At 64.2% G+C, this 18,939-nt stretch overlaps 2 protein-coding genes across 3 annotated transcripts; one reads left to right on the top strand and one right to left on the bottom strand.

Moving 5' to 3' along the window:
* Positions 1-761: 761 nt before the first annotated feature.
* Positions 762-13,001, top strand: PKP3 (plakophilin 3). Its single transcript, XM_030039293.2, is given in 16 exon segments — positions 762-1,531; positions 1,533-1,558; positions 1,560-1,677; positions 4,709-4,895; positions 5,952-6,028; positions 6,231-6,958; positions 7,364-7,487; positions 7,638-7,842; positions 8,085-8,259; positions 8,535-8,652; positions 8,952-9,119; positions 9,490-9,675; positions 9,961-10,114; positions 10,568-10,760; positions 11,206-11,293; positions 11,665-13,001. Coding segments are annotated over 16 exon segments (2,628 nt in total). The 5' UTR covers positions 762-1,486; the 3' UTR covers positions 11,701-13,001.
* A 269-nt stretch (positions 13,002-13,270) lies between these two features.
* Positions 13,271-18,807, bottom strand: SIGIRR (single Ig and TIR domain containing). 2 transcript variants are annotated; one of them, XM_030039297.2, is made up of 10 exons: positions 18,677-18,807; positions 16,505-16,641; positions 16,020-16,206; positions 15,789-15,919; positions 15,431-15,571; positions 15,156-15,299; positions 14,976-15,078; positions 14,746-14,896; positions 14,035-14,215; positions 13,271-13,890 (listed from the first exon to the last, which is right to left on the bottom strand). In XM_030039297.2, the coding sequence occupies exons 2-10, from the start codon at positions 16,509-16,511 to the stop codon at positions 13,688-13,690; spliced, it is 1,248 nt and encodes a 415-aa protein (XP_029895157.1). In that variant the 5' UTR covers positions 16,512-16,641; positions 18,677-18,807; the 3' UTR covers positions 13,271-13,687. The 2 variants fall into 2 exon arrangements, with proteins under 2 accessions (XP_029895157.1, XP_029895158.1); XM_030039298.2 differs by having other exon boundaries at positions 14,041-14,215.
* Between the last annotated feature and the right edge of the window lie 132 nt (positions 18,808-18,939).

Here is an 18,939-nt window from a genome sequence, read left to right as displayed (position 1 = left end):
CATCAGAAAACAGCCACAATCTGGGGCGCTGGGGGCTTTTTATCCCTAATTTGGTACTTCTGGCCCCAGGATTTGCTGGGAGGGGACAGTCTCGGCAGGCAGTGGGATTTTCTCTCCATGCTGGCACTCACGGGCTCCTCTCCTCACCCTGCTGCCTGTTTTTTCCAGCACTTTGGAAGCGCTTTGTTGTGGGCGAGGGCTCTGCCCACTGCACCGGGAGTTGGCCTGTGGGCTGAGAAGTCCCGGGCAGGGCGGGCAGCCCCGCGGTCCCCGGGGCCAGCAGCAGGATCCCTAAAGCTGCCTTTCCTTAGGCACAATTTTTTGCAGCAGCTTCCCAGCTGGGAGAGCTCACAAAACCACCGGCATCGGAGCAGGCACTGGGCTCAGCCAAAGCCAGAGCTGCCGCTGATGCTGGAAGGGACTTGGTGCCACCAGCGCTGTCCCCACTGTGGACACCGGTCCAGCCCTGCTGGGCGGGACAATTTGGAGCCAGCCGATGGCGACGGCTTGGGGTAGGGCCAGCAGCAAAACGCTGGAGGGTTTTGGTTCTCCGGCAGTGGCTGAGCTGTGGTCATGGGGACCACGGGGAGCCTCTCCCGGGCCAGGCGTTGGAGCCCCAAGTGACAGTGGGGTGCAGGCAGGTCCCCGCTTTTAGAGGAGCAGCCCCGGTGCTGGGGCAAGGCGTTGGCCAGGCAGCTCGCCCTCCCCCGAGGGGATGCTGCGAAGGCGTTGGGGCTTGTTTGGGGTGGCGGAGACGAACACCAGGCTGGGGCGGCCTCGCTGTAGGGCTGCCCGGGCCGTGGGGCCGAGCGAGGCGGCGGTGGAGGGCGAGAGGGAGCACGGGAGCCCACCCAACGCCTCTGGACTGAGAACTGGCCGAGTGTGGCAGCAGTGGCCAGGTGGAGGGACCTGGGCAGCCTCCTGCCCTACGCTGGGCTTTGCCCGGGGGTCGCCTCTCAGCAGCCCCCAGCGAGCGCCGGGTGCGGCGTGGAGCCCGGGCTGCAGTGCTGGTGGAAGCGATGGCCCCCGAACTGGTTTGGCCCGTTTCAAGCGCTCCCTCTTGGCTTATCTGGCTTCAAAGGGCTCCAGCTCCATCCCACGCACACAAACATGCTCCCTGTGAACACCTGGGGCCTGGGGGAGCCCCCTGCACCCCAAAGACCTGTGCCCCCCCAGGTCTGCCTCCCCTCCATCTTCTCCTTTCAGCAATCCCAAAGCCCTCCTCGCTGCACTCCCTGTGCTGGGGGAGGTTCAAGGGGATACAGTGGAAAGGACATGTTGGACCATGGCCATGGTGGTGGGGACTGATGGTGATTTTTTGGAGCACCACGAAGGCAGCTGAGATGTGGCTCTGCTGCCTGGGACGGGGCAGCCGAGACCCCCGGCCACCCCGCCAGCATCTTGGCTGTGCCGAGGCTTTTTGTGGAGCCTCCACAAGCCCCAAAAGCGCAAACTTGGCTGCGAGGGGAGCGGGTTTCGAGCGCACATGCAAAACAACGGCAAGGAGACTGGTTGGGTAAGCTCCCGGGGCGGGCCCGTGCCGCAGCCCCACGCCTGCCGCAGACGGCATCGCCCACCCCGTGCCGGGGCGCCCGGCACCCGTGTGGCACCCAGGGGTGCACCCGCCTGCCCGGGAGGATGCTGCAGGGCAACGGCCCTCCGGGGCCACCCAACAAGGTATGTGCCGGCCGGTCCCGCACCCATCAGCGTGGCTGTCCCCGATGCGGGTCCCCTGGGAAAACTGGTGGTACCCACCCTGCCACCAGTCCCCATGCACCCAGTGGAAAGGGACAGCGCGGATGCTGGATCCAGCAGCTGCCTGCTCCTGGCCAACTTTGGCCGAGAGGCTTTTTTTCTCCTCTCTTTGTGCCTCAGTTTCCCCAGCGTGGCTCTTGGCACACGTGCGTCGTGGCCAGGCTGCGTGGTGCCGTGTCGGCCACTCCCTGCTTGAAACGCCGATGGCACCAGCAGCCACAGGCTTCCCCAGGGACCCGGTTTTGGGGAACAGGCACTTGGTGCTCAGGGGGTGGGAGAGGACAACGCGCACCCAGGAGCTGGGGTCTCCCTGAGGACGTGGCTCTGTCACCCCACGGAGGAAGGGATATGGGTGCCTCTAGGCTGGGGAGTCAGTCACCGCTTTAGGGACTCCCAGACCAAGTTATTTAACCCTGTATCACCCTGAATGTGGCTGGATCCCCTCGGGAATCCCCCACTTTTGCTCCAAATCTGAGGGTTTTTTCTGCCGCTTTGCTGCTTTTTAAGCATCCCAGCGCATCCCTGCTCCCATCCAACACTTCCCCTATTAACGAGCCACTTTACGAGGCGAGTGCTGCTGGTTTCAGCTTCAAACCTGCCGCAACCCCCCCCAAACTCCCCCCATGACCCCCCAGTTTCCATCTTTAAGCTGCAGGGCAGTGTCACACCAGGGGGATGGGGGCTTGGAATGGAGGCAGAGCCTGGGTGAGCGGGGCTGCCAGTGGGCTCGGGGCCATCCCCGGGAGCCCCTCCATCCCCTGGGGACGGAGGGGCTCCTGGGGTCGTCCTCAAGACCCTTGGTGTCTGGCACGGGGATGGCGGGCAAGCATCGTCTTGCACGGGGAGCGAACCGCCCTCCCCGCCTGCTCCCGGGGGGGAACCCATGATTCATCCAGGCTCAGAGGGTTGGGAGCGCCCCACTGAGCTCTGCCAAACTCAGTACACCCGCTGACGCTCCCCATGTGGGTGGTGCTGAGGTGGGAGAAGGGGGGGGCCCTTGGGGTTATCCCTGGATGCTGTACCCCAAAAGGGTCAGGTTTGACCCCTAAGCAAAAGGGGGGACTCCCAGTAAACCCATGGAGTCCCTGGACCCCCCCCCAGAGCTGGGGAGGTGGGTCCACCCCCCCACATCGGTCCCCAGGCACGATGCGATGGTGGCACCGGGGTTTGCAGCCCACTGGGGTTTGGGGAGGCCACCAAAGTAGGGGCCATCACCCCAAAACACTTGCCCGCAGCTCTTGCAACCCTGCCCCGGCATCAGCCGCTGCTCCTGCTGACGGCGGCGCATTCCTCCGGGACAGCCGCCCTTTTCACCCTCCTAACAAAGCACAGAAGCCGTCCCGGTGTTGTCATCAACATCCCGGCGTTGTCATCACCGGGTGTCGTAAGCATCAGCTGGCAAAGCCCGTAATGCTTCTGCCAGGCGGGTTCGGAGCGGTGACGCCAAGTGCTGAGCCATGGCTCGCTGCGGAGCCGAGGCCGCGTTGCCACGCTCACCTTCAAACGGCCAAAGCCAGTGCCGGCTTCTCCAGCCGATGCACTGTGCCGGAGCCGACGGGCAAACACCCTATGCCCATGAGCAGGGGCAGAGCCTCAGCACCCGGGTGTGGCTGAGGACGGGCACAACTCTGTTCAGGAGTGAGCAGCTCAGTTAGTGAGTCAGGGGCTGAGGGAGAGCGGTGTGAAACAACACCGTGGGGATTTTGGGAGCCGTGCCTGAGCACACCAGGCTGGGGGGGTACGTGGCGTCCCCACCCCGGCCATGCCGGGGTTGGCCAGGGCGGCTCGGCGGGTGGGGCAAGCCTAATTAGTACCTGTGTGGTGGCAGCGGCTGAGTCACCCCGCGTTCATTACCGTCAGGCCTGCCGGCGCTGAGCCGCCCCTTTTTTTTAATTTTATTACTGTTGTTCCCCGACTGATTTGAAAAGCAAAGCAAGGAGGGCCTGGCCAGTAATTACTGCCAATTAGCCCCTGCTCTGGCCCTTTGGCAGGCCAGCCCCCCCCCCCCCCCCGCCCCGTGCCGGAGGGGTTTGCTGGCCCCATATGGTGGTGGGCAGGCTGGGGGGGGCTGGAGTCGGTGGTGGGGGCTGCCTGGGGGTCCGGGGTTCTCCTAGGAGGTGGCTCGGGGGTCCGGGGCTCTCTGGGGAGGCTGCCTGGGGCTCGCTGGTGGGGCCGTGGGGGGGTCCAGGACTGGCTGAGGAGCTTGCCCGGGGCTCTCCAGGGAGGTTGCCTGGGGGTCTTGGGTTCGCTGGAGGGACAATGCGGGGGTCTGGGGCTCAACAGCAGGGCCATGAGGGTCTCTGGGCGTCAGCGGGGAGGCAAATGGTGGTCCGGGGCTCTCCTGGGAGACCATGTGGGAGTCCAGGGCTCTCCTGGGAGGCAAATGGGGGTCTGGAGCTCTCCTGGGAGGCAAATGGGGGTCCGGGGCTCTCCTGGGAGACCATGTGGGAGTCCGGGGCTCTCCTGGGAGGCAAATGGGGGTCCGGAGCTCTCCTGGGAGGCAAATGGGGGTCCGGGGCTCTCCTGGGAGGCAAATGGGGGTCCGGGTCTTGCCAGAGGGACAACGTGAGGGTCTGGGGCTCGCTGGTGCGGCTGCCCAGGGGTCTGGGGGGTCCACGGGGAGGCTGCCCGGGGTGGGTGTCTGTCTCTCACGGCTGGGGCCGCGGGTACGACCACCCCCCGCCCCGCCGTGGGCGTCCGCCTCCCTCGCGCCCTCGTCCCCGCGAGGTCGGTCCTGGGCACCTCCACCTGCGGCGGTGATGGCGATGGCGGGGGGCCCGCTGCGGTCCCCTCCTTCCCGCTCAGCGGCGGCCGAGGCGTGGCGGCGGCGGGGCGGGCCCGGTGCCTCCCTGCGGCTCCGGGGAAGCCGCCGTGCTTACCTGCGCCAGGCGGCCTCGGCCTCCACACCGCCGCCATGCAGGAGACTAACACCTTCTTGCTGTCGGCCCTGCAGCCCGAGGCCGGCGTCTGCTCGCTGGCTTTGCCCTCGGACCGGCAGCTGGACGGCAGGAGCCGGGAGGCGGCCGAGGCCCAGCGGCTGCGCAGCGCCCGCGTCCAGGAGCAGGTCCGCATCCGGATGATGCTGAGGGGGCAAGCGGCCGCCCGCGCCGAGGGCCCCGACCACGCCGACGGCGGCAGAGGTGGGAGAACCCCTGGAGACGCCCCCCCCGCTTCCCGGGCGCACGCGTCAAAACGGGCGGCGGGAGACCCTCGGCCGGCACCGGGTTTCGGCTCGCGCCCTAGCTCGGGGCTGGGGGGGTGTCCCCCACCTCGGCCGAGCACCCCCAGCACCGGGGATGGGGCGGCACGGCCCCAGCGTGGGCTTGTTTCACCCCGCTCAGGGGTCGTGCCTCAGTTTCCCCACGTGCCCGCTGCGGGGGGAATTGGCGCCGGGGGCGTCCCGCAACCCGCTTTGGGTTGGCGGGGTGGGGGGGGTGAGGTTTTTCTTGCCCTGGCAGATCCCTCCTCGTCCCCCCCCCCCCCCCCCCCCCCCAGCCTTTGAGCAGCGCCGCTGGCCGGGCTCCAAGCGCCTCCATTTAACGTCTGCGCTCGTGGCCTCCGCCCTGCCGCTTCGCCTGGCACCGGCGCGGGGTTTCACCGAGCCCCCCCCCCCGATCCAAGGTGCCGGGGTACCTCGGCGGTGGGGAGAGACCCCCCCGCCTCGGCACCCCGAGGGCTGCCCTGGGCGTGGGCGTGACTCACGCTCCCATCGCCGCCGGGGCTGGCGGCGTCTTCCCGGTCCCCGCCGGCGGCTCTGGGGCAGTGGCAAGGCGGGAGGATGGCATGGGGTGCACTGGGGCGGCCGGGTCCCTGCTGGGCTCCTGTTCCCAGGGTGGTGGAGCCGGGACTGGGTTTTTGGGGAGATGCCTGGTCTGCCAATCCAGCTACGGTGGGGAGGAACGGGATTCAGCCGCCGCGTCCCCGCCAAGGTGGCAATTACTCCCCTCGCCGTCGGGGCACCATGAAAGGCGGGGAGGCTGCCGCTCGGCGCTGCCGCTGTCTCTCCTGGTCTCCGTTGCCAGCAGGCAGGCGAAGGCAGTGTTCCTCCGCTCCCTCGTTCCCCTCCGCGCTGCTGGCACTGCTGCAGCTCCCGAAGCAGGTCCCCCTGGGATGAGTTTTGGGGGAATCTTTGGTACCCAAGACCACCCCTTAGGCCCCCCAGTGCTCACATAGATCCCTCTGTCTCCGTCTCGCAGGTGGTCAGTACGGCACAACCCTGCGCTCCTCCTTCAGCTCCCGCTCCCAGAGCAATGGCTTGGACCCCAAAGCCTCGGTATGTACAAGGAGGTTTTGTCTCCCGCCCCACGCTGGTGCCCATCACCGCGGCAGCTGGGGATGCCAGTGGAGACCTAGCTGCTGGCTGTAGCTTTGGTTGTTCCAGGGGAGGCTCTTGGCTCCATCCTGTCCTCTCCCCATGGTGGGGATGGAGGAGGAGGCTTGTGGGCATCCCTTAACCTCCCGCTTTCCCCCTGCAGCTCTATCAGCCGCTGGCCAAGAAGGATTTCGGCACGCTGAAGGGCAGCAGCTGGTCCTCACGCTCGGCGGTGGACCTCACCCCGCACAAGCGGATGGCAACCATCAGCAACGGGGGCCTGGCGAAGGGCCGGGGCTATGGCACCGGCTACACCATGTCGCAGGCCGCCAACATCTCACCACGGCCCAGCTCCTTCCATGAGCGCAACTACCGGCCCCGGCAGAACTTCGACACCCTCTCGCTGCACTCCCTGCGGCTGGCCGACGGGCCGCTCCAGCCCACTGCCATCACAGATGACCGTTATAGCATCATCTCAGAGCAGCTGGACCCCGTGGGTCACCGTTCCCTCTACAAAAGCCAAGGCAACGGCGGCTTCACTCGCTCTTACACCTTTGAGAGGCAGATGAGTGCCGGCTCCACCGCCAAGGCTGCCTCCGACTGGCTGGAGGGCGGTGAGGTGACCCAGAGCCGCACCATCCGGGCGCCTGCCATGCGCACGCTCCAGCGCTTCCAGAGCAACAACCGGTCGCGGCTTAGCACCGGCTCCTTCGGCAGCATCCAGGCGGCCTCGCAGGCGGGCGGTGGGAGCTCGTACATGGGGATGGTGGAGCACAGCTCCCGCGCGCCCTCCGTGCGCAGCCTGGCCGAGTCCAGCCACCACCTCCAGGACCAGCGTGCCATGGAGATGTACAACGGGCACAGCACGCTGCTCAGCCACCAGTCGGGGGGGTGAGTGCCAATGGGGCTGGGCCGGCACCAGCTTAGTCCTTGTCCCCACCTTAGTCACTTGGCCGATTGAGGGCAAAATTCTCCATCTCTTGCCTGGTGTTACCTTGCTGCAAGGGATGCAGGAGGAGGGGTGAGATGGTGGGCACAGTTTGGCCCTGTAGTGATGGACCGTGGCACGGACTGACCTCCAAGCATGTCCCACATGTGGCCTTAGCTCATCTCGTGGATGCATCCTGAGACGGGAGGGTAGGAAAGTGCTCAATCAGCTGGGTCCCAAGAGTGTGGCGGGGAGGGAGATGGATTGATGGGTATCCTCTGAGATGCAGGACGTGGTGGGGTGCAGAGGTGGAGGACCCCTCTGGGATGCTTTGCTTGGGATCTTTCTCACTTGCCTGTGGCTTCCAGGTTTGACGACATCGACCTGCCCTCCGCAGTGAAATACCTGATAGCCAGCGACCCCAACCTGCAGGTTCTGGGCGCTGCCTACCTCCAGCACAAATGCTACAGCGACAGCAATGCCAAGAAGCAGGTGAGTGCTGAGGAGCTGAAGGAGAAGGGGCTGTCCCCAGCCCCTCTGCTATGGTGGGGCACCCCAGGGAGGGTGGAGGAGATGGAGGGAGCCCCAGCTGAACGGGAGAGCGGCTGGGTGTTTCAACCTGGCTGGGCTCTCCCCTCCCAGGCCCGCAGCCTCCAGGCCATGCCCAAGCTGGTGAAGCTGTTCAACAGCCCCAACCAGGAGGTGCAGCGCCATGCCACAGGCGCCATGCGCAACCTCATCTACGACAACGCCGAGAACAAGCTGGCGCTGGTGGAGGAGAACGGCATCTATGAGCTCATGCGGACGCTGCGGGAGCCCGACGACGAGCTCCGCAAGAACGTCACAGGTTGGAGACGATGGTGGGGCAGGCAAGGGTCCTCCTCCCCTGGGGGTGGCATGTGGTGCCCCCACCTCATGAGTAAAGCTGGGGCGATGCTTCATGGGGATGATTTCTTTGCGTCGTTGTTACCTACTCTGTCCCGTGGCTGCTCCTGGCTGAGGGTGGTCAGCATGAGCCCCCTGGGGAGGTGAGTCAGGGTAGACGTGCTCTCCAGCCATTCCTGGGACTGAAGATCCCCCTCTGCGCAGGGATCCTGTGGAATCTTTCCTCCAGTGACAACCTGAAGGATCGCCTGGCCCGGGACACGCTGGAGCAGCTCACAGACCTGGTCCTGGTCCCCCTCTCCGGGCTGGGGGGCTCGGGTGTCATCCAGCAGAATCCCTCAGAGGCGGAGATCTTCTACAACTCCACAGGCTTCCTCAGGTACCTGCTCTGGGACGGCTCCAGTCCTCCCACTGTGGGTGAAGTTTTGGGTGGAGGAAGAGACACCATCTGTGCCGTATACGTAGGGAGCAAGGTCTCTAGGGCTCATTTCTGGGGTCCCCATCCCTTGCAGCACTTGTGCATCAAGGCAAAGCCTGGTCAGCCCCATGGGAGAGGTATTAGCTGCCCTCTCTGCGGTGGTGCCCAGTGGCAGGAGGGGGGGTGGCTGTGGGGAAGCCCCTTCTCGCCATGATGGACCCACGTTCCCCATACAGGAATCTCAGCTCTGCCAGCCAGCAGACCCGACAGAAGATGCGTGAGTGCCACGGGCTGGTGGACTCCATGATCCACTACGTGAACAGCTCCCTGGAAGTGGGCAAGTCAGAGGACAAGGTGAGCCCCGGGAGCTGGGTGCTGGGAGGGTTTGGGTGCCCTCAGACAGGGTGCTGCTCCGTCCCTCCTGGTGGCCGCCTGGCCATCGTGGTACAAAGGCGTGTCTTGGTGTGATGGTGGGAAAACCAGCCTGGCTCCGTCTGGGCTTACTGGGCACAGTGAGGCACCGCTGGTGTCATCAGGGTGACTCTGGCCAGGGAGCCCCATGGGATTGAGCCCCAGGGGACATGCCAGCTGGAGATCCCCTGGCAGATAGCACAAGGACTGACACCCTCATGTCCCATCTACCCCCGGCCCAGAGCGTGGAGAACGCCGTCTGTGTCCTACGCAACCTCTCCTACCGCCTGTACGACGAAATGCCCCCGTCCTCCCTCCAGCGCCTGGAAGGCCACAGGAGGAATAACAGCAGCATGGTGACAGGGGAGCTGGTGGGCTGCTTCAGCCCCCAGAGCAAGAAAGCACGAGAGGTCAGTGGCTGGGAGGTGGTGGGCACCGTGATGGCCGCATCACCTGGCGCGGGACTGGCACTGGGAAGCAGCTGGCAGTGGAGGTGACGCTGGGGCGGAGGTGGATGCTGGCCTCAGCTGATGGGTGGGACATGCGGGTGAGCTCAGCAAAGTGTGAATCAGGTGTGTGGGGTGAATCAGGGTGCCGAAACCCCACTTTGCTATGCCGTGGGGCATGACGCAGCCGGGGTGACCTGCCGGGTCCCTGCCAGCCTGGAGCTGCTCAATGGTTGAGACCAGGCACGTGGGGAAAAAGGGGACACCAGCAGCGAGGGATGCTGCAGAGGGGACGTCCCCTACAAGTCTAACAGTGCCACCCCCATCCCCGCAGCACTACCTGAACGCAGACATCGTCACCTTCACGGAGGTCTCCAAGGACCCCAAGGGCATGGAGTGGCTCTGGAACCCACAGATCGTGGGCATCTACAACCGGCTGCTGCAGCGCTGTGAGCTCAACAAGCACACAACGGAGGCGGCCTCGGGCGCCCTGCAGAACATCACTGCCGGGGACCGCAGGGTGAGGGCACGGGAGGGGAACATCCCCTGGGGCTCTCCCCATCTTGCCTGGTTGTCCCCGCCACCTGGCTAGTCACCAGCCGTGCTCAGGGAGGGGATGCACCTCCCTGCAGGTTGGTACCAGCCTTTCCTGGGTGGGGGACATGGCCATCACGCTACTCACCCCACCTGGGCTTGGGTCACCCTGACCTGCCCCCGTTGAGCAAGAGGAGGAAGATGGGGTGGGAGGAGAAGGCAGCCAGCGGCTTCCAGGTGGGAGTCTCCAAGCGGATGTTTGCCTTGGCAGTGGGCAGGCGTGCTGAGCCGGCTGGCCCTGGAGCAGGAGCGCATCCTGAACCCCGTGCTGGACCGCGTCCGCACCGCCGACCACCACCAGCTGCGCTCCCTGACGGGGCTCATCCGCAACCTGTCCCGCCATGCCCGCAACAAGGACGAGATGTGTGAGTGCCAGGGAGGGATGGGCAGGGCTGGGGCTGTGGGCAGGAGCCCAACGGATGCTCTCCACCCTTTTCCTCCTTGGTCCGGCCTCCAGTTATCTCCAGCCATGTCTCAGCACCTTCCTGCCTGCTGCATCCCTGCTCACAGCTGAGCGCGTGGTGGCTGGTCCATCCCCAGTAACTGAACACCCCTGCCACGTTGTGCTCTGCCCGCAACCCCACCATCTCACTTGGCTTTGTCCTCATCCCCCCAACTCCTCTCCCAGGTGCCAAGGAGTCTCAGCAGAGGCTCCAGAGAGCAAAGGGCCTGAAGACATCCCTGGTGCTGCCCTGTGGGTCCTTGGCTGGACTCTCTGTCCCCTCATTGCCCGTGGGAGGCTGCAAGGTTCATCCCTAGGCTGCCGCATGTCCCCTGGGTCTGGCCACCAGCCCTGACATGATGCCTTTGCCCACCAGCAACCAAAGTGGTCAGCCACTTGATTGAGAAGCTGCCAGGGAGCATCGGGGACAAGGCGCCACCCGCCGATGTCATCGTGAACATCATCGCAGTCCTCAACAACTTGGTGGTGGAGAGCCCCATGGCTGCCCGTGACATCGTCTACTTTGATGGCCTCAGGAAGCTCTTCTACATCAAGAAGAGGAGGGACAGGTAGGAGCTCCCTGTCTGCTCTGCTGTCCCAGCCCAGACCTGGGGTCCAGTCCTGCTCTCCCCTTACTCCCCTGGTCCAGCGAGGTGGAAGAGGGTCACAACCAGTCTCCCTTCCCAAGGATAGGCATTGGGAGTCCCCAGACCAGCTCAGAGTGGCCTCATGGCCACCTTCCAGCCCTTTGCCCCCTCCTCAGGACACCCTGCTATGGGATTGCCCATTGCTGCAGCCACCTTCTTCCCATCTGGGTGCTTCTCACCTCTCCTGCCAGAACTGCTTTGCACCCTGCCCATTGTGGTGGGCTCCAGCCTTTAGTCTTCTGCCTCTTCCCACCAGTGCTAAGTCCTCAGCCCCTCCGGGCCCTTCTGGGCTGGTATCCTTGGGCTGGTGGGCACCATCCAGGGCCCAGCGGTAACCAAAGCTCATTGCATCCTCTCCCTGTCCCAGCTCGGACAACGAGAAGTCCTCCAGAGCAGCAGCCAGCCTCCTTGGCAACATGTGGCAATACACCAAGCTCCACCGGGACTTCAAAATGGTACGTACCACCCTCTGGTGCCTTCTTCAGCCTGTGGGATCCTGGGATGGATCCCGACGGTGGATCCCAAGGGAGTCAAGGCCCAGGGCTTCACCCCAGAAAGCCACACCACCCAAATACTTCCAGGCATACAACAGGTCCCAACTCCACATCTCCCCCTCCTGAAGGGGTGGGGATGTCCCCAGAGCATCGTCCCTGTGGTGGCACCTGCACCAGTGGGGTGGGGACAGCCACGTGCCCCGTGTGGGGACAGCGTGGCCACCTCGGTGCCGGAGCAGAGTGGGTTTGTGTTCGCATTCCCCTTGCCCAGCGAGGCACGGGCAGGGATGTTCTGGGGCAGGAAAGGTGAGGGGTGGCCTGTCTCCTTGCAGAAGGGGTTCCGGAAGGAGGACTTCCTCGGCCTGTGAGGACAACCCCCGGGAGCCGGACTGCCCAGCCCTGACTCTCCCCGCCGGGATGCTCCTTGCTGCTGGCCCTGGCCTGGGGAGGCTGCTCACCACTGGATACCTGCTCCGTAGTGTAGCCCCCGCCGCGTCCCTCACGCCTCCGCCCTCCACCGGGTCCCCCTTCCCCAGGTGGGGGGACACTCATCCTCCCTCCTGCTGCAGCCTTAAACCCAGCAGCTGCTTTTGGCTCTGCGGCAGGGCCCCGCTGGGACCCCAGTTAGTGGGGGACTGCCCCCTGGCACCCAAGGGTCCTCAGCCCCTGGGGACCCTCTCTGCTCCTGGAGACCCAGCTGCAAAGCTCAGCTTGTCTCGTGGCTCGGCGAAGGGGCAGGAGCTGCAGGGCTTTGGGGACACTCCTGCAATGCAATACTGGTGGGGAGGGGGGCTTCTGGGGGCACCCCATCCCAGCGCCCTGAATCGCAGCGCACCGGGGGCTGGGAGGGTGCTGGTGCGGGGTGCGCCGTGGGTTACACACATTCTGCCCTGGTTGGGTGGGGAGGGGGCTTCGCATAGCTCAGGGTGTTTGTGGGAGGTCTGAGGTGGCTTCCCAAATTTTTATGGGCTGGCACTGCGGCTGTAAGGAGCTGGGAAACGGCGTCGGTGACACGGTGCTGAGTCCCCTCCTTTGCTGGGCATGAGGGGGTTGATTGAGGCTGCCCGTGTCCTTGCTTCGAGAAGCCGGGGCACCTCTGTGCCACGCCGTCCCCATCCGTACACCCCACGGGGACCATCCCTGTGCAGGCAGAGCCGCTGCTGCCGCTCTTTGCTGGCTGCTCTGCCCAGGGCTGGGCCTGGCCGGTGCTGTGTAAGCAGGATCCGGGCAGGGCCAGCCGGCTTGTGTTTGCTGGAAGGCGTCTCCCCGCGGGGTGGGGAGATGCCCTTGGTGCCCGGCGCGGCTGGTGCAGGTGGGGCAGCGGGTCCAAAGCTCTCCCTGCCGAGGCGGTGGCCGGACCGGGGCATGCAGGTGGGCTGTGGGGTGGCTTTGGTCTGCCAGTGGGTTTGGGGCTGGGTGGGGAGACCCTGCGCTTGGGGGGGGCATGGCACACCCCATTTGGGAAACAAGGTAGAGTAGGTACAGGGGTGGGAGGGTCGGGGAGACCCGGCGGCGCTGCCAGGAGGGGACGCATCCAGGGCTGGTGTGATCCCCTCGGTGAGCTGGTACCCGGCGCGGTCCAGGGTGGGGTGTTACGGTGCGTTTGTCTCCCCAGCTCTCCGTGTACAAACTCCCCGAGCCCCGCATATCCCTGAAATAAAGGCCTTGAATGATGCCTGCCTGCCTCCGTGCTCAGCCGGCATGCGTGAAGGGAGGAGAGCACCCCGCGGGACACCGGCGTGCGGGTGGGCTCACCCTGCAGTGCCAGCCTGCTCGCCACGTCCGGGTGTTGCTCCGACTCAGCATGGTGGGGATGCTGGCACGGGGATGGGATGCGGCACAGGGATGGGAAACAGCACAATACTGGCTGCCCGGCTGCCCATGGTTGGGAGAGACCTGCCGGTGGCACCCACGTCCCCGCAGATGGACAAGACCCACTCGGAGCAGCAGGATTTTATTGGCACAGGGGTTTCCATGTGTGCCGCAGCTGCTCCTGTCAAGCATTTCCCAGCCCCTGGGTCACTGGGACTGGGGCACATTGCTTCTCAGAGAGCATCACCCATCTTGTGATGGGTGACCAACGCTTGTCCATCATGCAGGAAAAATGTCCCTGCCGCCCATGGCGAGGGAAAGGGGGCCTGGCACCCAAGGGTGCCCAGGCACTACAGGCAGGGGTGTCCCCTGGTGATGGTTTTCCACCATGGAGCATGCTGCCAGAAGGAGCCAGCTCCTGTCGTTCCCACCGAGACCTTGGCTTTGGTCCCATCATAAAGCCCAGGCTCCTTTGGCCATGATCTGGGACTGTGCAGCCCTGCGGGGAAGGGGGATGCTGCCTTTGCTGGCCCGCGGCCCTGCTCAGATGTCATCCTCTGTCACCAGGCAGTAGAAGTCCGTGCGGGCGCCGTAGTTGCGTGATCCCAGGTCCGAGATGTCGAGCTCCGGTCTCTGGCCGGCCCTCAGCTGCGCGTCCTCCATCACGCCAGCAGCTGAAGCCGTGGGAGCGCCGGAGCCACCGATGCGGGGAGGCAGGGGGCTTCTGAAAACGCACCCTCGGAGGCCTGGAAGGAGCGGGGAGATGGGTTTCAGGTGGTGGGGAAGGGGCTAAACCCAGCCTGCCTGCCACAGGAGGGTGAAGCAAAGCCCAAAGGTGACCTCCAGTGCACATGTGTGTCCCCCCAGGAGAAGAAGGAGGGGACAAGGACCTGTACCAAGGTCCCCATCTGGGTGGAGGTCTCCACTGCTGTCCAGGTAGCTGCTGTGCAGGATCAGCATGGGGTCCTTGTCCTCCTGCAGCTGGGTCTGTGGGTCCCCCATGGCCCCCTGGAAGGACACCTTGCGGGGCAGGGCCAGGCACAGCTCTTTCCAGAAGTCCGATGATGGGGTCTGCGTGGGGCAGGAAGGAGACAAGCTGTGCTGGGACCACCACGAAGCCAAGCCCAGCCCTGCACAGGGCTGGGGAAGGCTTTGTGGGGCTCAGCTCGCTCTTCCTAGCGCTGGGAGCTCAGCCAAGGCGAGGGCTGTGTTCCTGGCGTGGCAGCGTGCCCATGCATCCGTGGAGAAACCGGCCCGACCTGCTGAAATGCTCCTGAGGGCTGCAGCTCCCAGCCTGGCCCTGAAATGGCCGGAGCAGCCACAGGCCAAAGCTTCACCCCGAGAGCTGAGGCTTCGGCTGGGGGAGACCCCGGAATGGCACAAGGCTCCTGATCGCGCAAGTTTGGGGAGCAAGCACCCAGATCTAGGGCTGTTTTGGTTGGTTTTTTTTTTTTAAATTTCCTCTAAAAGATGAGGGCCTCAACCTGCTTTTTAGGAGCACTGAAGCACAGGGAGCAGCCCCAGAGTGTCATGGGGAGGCTGACATAAAATGGGGATAGAAAGGGGGGCGCTGGCAGGATGGGGTCCTGCTTGGCTCTCACCATGGAGCCGGCTCGCCACACCAGCAAGGTAACTGTGCTCCGATGCTGCTTCAGTATGCTGATAGCAGGGTGGGTGATCTCCCGGTACTGGCTCTCAAAGACGATGAAGATGGGTTTCTTGGAAAGCTCCAGCAGCCTCCAAAGCCCTTCCCTGCGAGACAGGCACATGGCAGGAGAGCAAAGGACCCACCGGCTCCTTTCCCCCGGGAGCAGGCAGGAGCCGCTCCTACCTGAAGCTGCTGTTGCACCAGTCTTGCTCCAGGTACGCGATGGAGAGGACCACAATGAGACGCCGGCACCGACTCACGTTCATGATCAGGTCGGCTGATGGCTCTGCAGGCAAAGGGATTTCAAGCCCCCAGGTGCTGGTGTTGCCCCTCTGCCCAACCCCGCGCAGGTCTGGTGCCTACCTGAGTTGGGCAGGATGGTTTGCTCATCCAGGAAGAGCTTGTAGCCGTAGCGGTTCTCCAGCTGCGGCTTCACAATGAAGTGGACGAACTTTCGGTCATCTGGGGTGGTGGCGTGGGAGACGTAGGCATCGTACAGCTTCCCGTCTGGGGAGAGCCATGGAGAAAGCGAGGGGTGTAATGCCAGGGAGGGCTCTGCACATGGGCAAGCCCCTGGCCAGGGGGAGGCTTTTCCCAAGGGGGGGGCACCGCATCTCTGCCCTTCCCCGGTGCCTCACCATTGATCTCCAGCTCGCCATAGTGATTCCGGTACCAGAGGAGCACGCTCAGGCGGCATCGGACATAGAGCCCGGCCAGAAGCACCAGGAGCGCCAGGACCAGGAGGGCTGCCAGCACCGCAGGCACGTGCCCTGCCACCTCTGTAAGGACAGGGAAGGGCACGGTGAGTGTGACTGGTGATCCCTGGACCAGGTTTTCTGGGTTTGGTGTAGATTTGCACCCTGTTCCACTGCCCTGGGAGAGGCAGCAATGCTCCTAACACCCGCCTTGATGATCCCCATGGGACCCCCTGTTCCTGCTCTAGGCAAGCAAGCCCTCCTTGGAGGTGCCCCTCCTCTGTCCCCAGCATGTCCCTACCCGCTCGCCGCAGGGTAAAGGTGGCCGTGGCATTGCTGACCCAGCAGGCAAACACCCCGAAGTCAGCATCGTGTGTGAGGTTGAGCTGCAGGATGCTGGCGAGGAGCTGCTCCGAGGCATTTTGGGCAAACCTGGAGTGAGATGGGGCCACCGTGGGTTGGGCCATGTGGTGACCCACCCCGACAGACAGACAGACAGACGGATGGACATACCCCAGGGTGGGCTCCTTACCAGGTGGTGTCCTGGCTGCTCTCGCTGCCCAGCCATTGCCCGTCTTTCATCCAGGCAGGGACAGGCTCGCAGCCCTCGGTGGCCGCCCAGCGTACGGTGCAGTTCAGTGCTATCTGGCTCCCCAGCGCCAGTTCCAGTGTCTCGTTGGCGGCCGGGACGAGGATTTCGGGGGGCACACTGCAAAGGTCTGGGGGCACAGTAGGAAGGGGGTTTTGGATGGGAAAGCTGATCTAGCTCCCGGCTGGGCAGGCAACTGTTGTAGCCATCCCGGCTTCCCCGGAAAAACAAGCTCTGCCACGGGGGTCTGGCAGCAAGCGGCGCTTGCAGCTGTTTTTCAACAGGCTGAGCCGGTTTTCGGGGCTGGGACGGACCCTCGCCCCCCCTACGAGGCAAAGCCGTAGCAGCGAGCCGGACCCCGGCCATGCCCACCAGTGAGGGGTCCTTCCCAGCTGAAAACAGGTGAAAGTTTTGATTTTGCAGCCTACCTGCCATGGTGTGCTCAGGTGCCGTGCGGGGGAGCTGCCGGCATCACCAGCGGGCCACCTGCGACAGAAGGGCCCCCACGGTGCGGCGTCTTCCGGGGGACAAAGTCCACTTGCCACCGCCGCAGGGCGGGCTGGGCCTGGAATAGGTCAGAAATGGCTCCCTGAGTGCTGGCTGCTCCGGGCCGGTCCGGCACAGGGAGGGCCCCAGCAGTCCCCATCACTCCCCGCAGCAATTCGGGTCGGGGGGGCAGCGGATGCCACTCTGGGGTAAAGCCAAACCCACGTCCCCGCCATGGTTTGGTGGCCGCAGTGTCACCTGCCCTCCCTGCGCAGCGTCAACTTGCAGCCTGGCTTTCCTGACTGTGAATTTAAGGGCGGGAGGTGATTAATGACCAACCGGGGGCTGCAGGATGTTAAAAATGTGGCTTTGGCTCAAACCAGAGGCCAGCGAGGGGAAATGAGCCGCGGTCGTAGCTCAACCACAGGGCGTGCAACACCTCCCTGTGAAACCACAGTGAGCTGCCCCATGGCTGCATTTGGGGTGCCTCAGCGGGACCCCCTTCATGCTACCAACACCCTGTCTTGGCTGCAGTGCTGCTTCCAGCCTGATGTGCCCATTGGAATTGCTAATTAAACAGCAGGGCGGTTTATTTTTAGCAACACAGGCTTCCTATCTCATGAACTCTTGTAGCATTGAGCTAAGCCAAGTGGGTGCAGCACTCCCCTCGCGTCAGGAGGCTCGGCGCATTGCTACCCTGCGGCCGTGCCCGGGGAGAGGTGTTAGCCGCACAACGTGCCATGCGTGCAGGGAAGCGGGGAGTGCAAGGATGGTGCAGGGGGACAAGGGGGACCGGTCCCCGGCCAGCATCGCACAACCGGCAGCAGTGCTGCTGCAATAGCCCCGCGGGAAGAGGGGGACCAGGGAGGACACCCTGCGCCCTGCCGATAAATTGCAGCGGTGCAAAGGGGCACCGCAGAGCCCAGCAGCGAGGTCAGGCTCCTCCAACCCCAAATACCTGCAGAGCCCCCGGTGTGGGCGGTGTGTCTGCCGGGGGCTGATGTGGAAATAACAAGGACGTCAGGTTGCCAGTGTTTCTGCAAGGCAGCATGACTGTAAACACATCCAGCATAACTGCTGGGGCCAGGAGGGATAAAAATCTCTCTCGGCTGCCTCTTTGCCCCAGAGCTTCATCGCTCTCGATTGCAAACTGGTTTTGGGTAACAGCAGGGCTGCTGAGGTTGGGCTCATCCCTGGAGAAACCACGTCTCTCTGCTGCTGGTGTGAAACGGGAAGTGGGGAGGTCTGCAGCGCTGCTCTGTTGTGAAGAGGGATGGAGGCACGTTGCTCCCCTTCATCACAGCAGCCCTGGTGCCAGGCATGGGGTGAAACTGTGGGTCAAGGTATGCAAGGGACACTTATAATGTGTTCAGCTTGAGCAGCGGGAAAGCGATTCATACCTAAAGTATTAACTGGGTTTCTCTGTGGCTGGGGATGGAAGAGCAAGGGATGGAGATGAGGCAGCCCACCTGGTTTTCACGTGGGGAAGGGGATGGGAGACACTACACCAGGGTGGCGTGGGGCTTTCTCTGCCCGACGGGGATGCTCTGGCTCTGCTCGGTCCTGCCTGGATGGGTCACTCATACATGGTTTCGCTCCGATGGTCGGAAATAAGGAAGCCCCAATAAGATGCAGACTGATCAGAGAGTTCAGGGAGGCCCTAAATGCCTCCCCAGGCCCATGGAGACACACAGCCAGCTGGGGCCCCTTTGCTCTGGGGCATGAAATGGCGATGGATGCCCAAAGGGCAGCCAGGTGTCAGGGCTGCTGACTGCGAGGCAGGGAGGAGCACGGGTTAACGGGCAGCAGCATGCTCCCATTTCCTATGTCTTGGGGTTGGGGACACCCCGGTTTTGTAGTGCTCCAAGTGCAGCAGAGGACCGTGCGGATGCCGTGCGGTGGTAGGCGATGGTTGGGCTGTGGCATCCCCCAGAGCACGACCACGGGGAAAGTGAGACAGGCAGAGAGGCACGGCAGCAAGGGAGCCGAGGGAGCAAGCGGGGCCAGAGAGCCAGAGGAGAGCAGCAGGGCTTGCGGGGAGAGGGCGAAAGCCTGCTGACCCCGGCCGAGACGGCATCGACGCGGAAAGGGAAGCGGAGGTGAGCTGCATTTACCTTTGGAGCTTCCCCCGGTGCCCCGGCCGCAGGCTTCCTGCCAGTTGCCTCCCTTGTGCGCTGCTCGAGCTGACTGGACCTGCCAGATCAGTGCTTGTTTTTTCTCTTTTTTTTTTTTTTTTTTCCAAATTTATTTATTTTTCCCCCTCCCTGGTTCAGCCCCTGCCCTTTGTTGGGTTCTCCCGCTGCCCCAATCGCTGGGCGCCAGGCCTGCAGGAGGGGTTGGCCGTCCCTCCCTCCTGCTGCTCCACCTCCACCTGAAC

The sequence above is a fragment of the Aquila chrysaetos genome, chromosome 16 (genome assembly GCF_900496995.4).
Source record: "Aquila chrysaetos chrysaetos chromosome 16, bAquChr1.4, whole genome shotgun sequence".
NCBI classification, from domain to species: Eukaryota; Metazoa; Chordata; class Aves; order Accipitriformes; family Accipitridae; genus Aquila; species Aquila chrysaetos.
The sequence above is the reverse complement of the archived record's forward strand: the minus strand, read 5'-3'. Positions and strand labels throughout refer to the sequence as shown.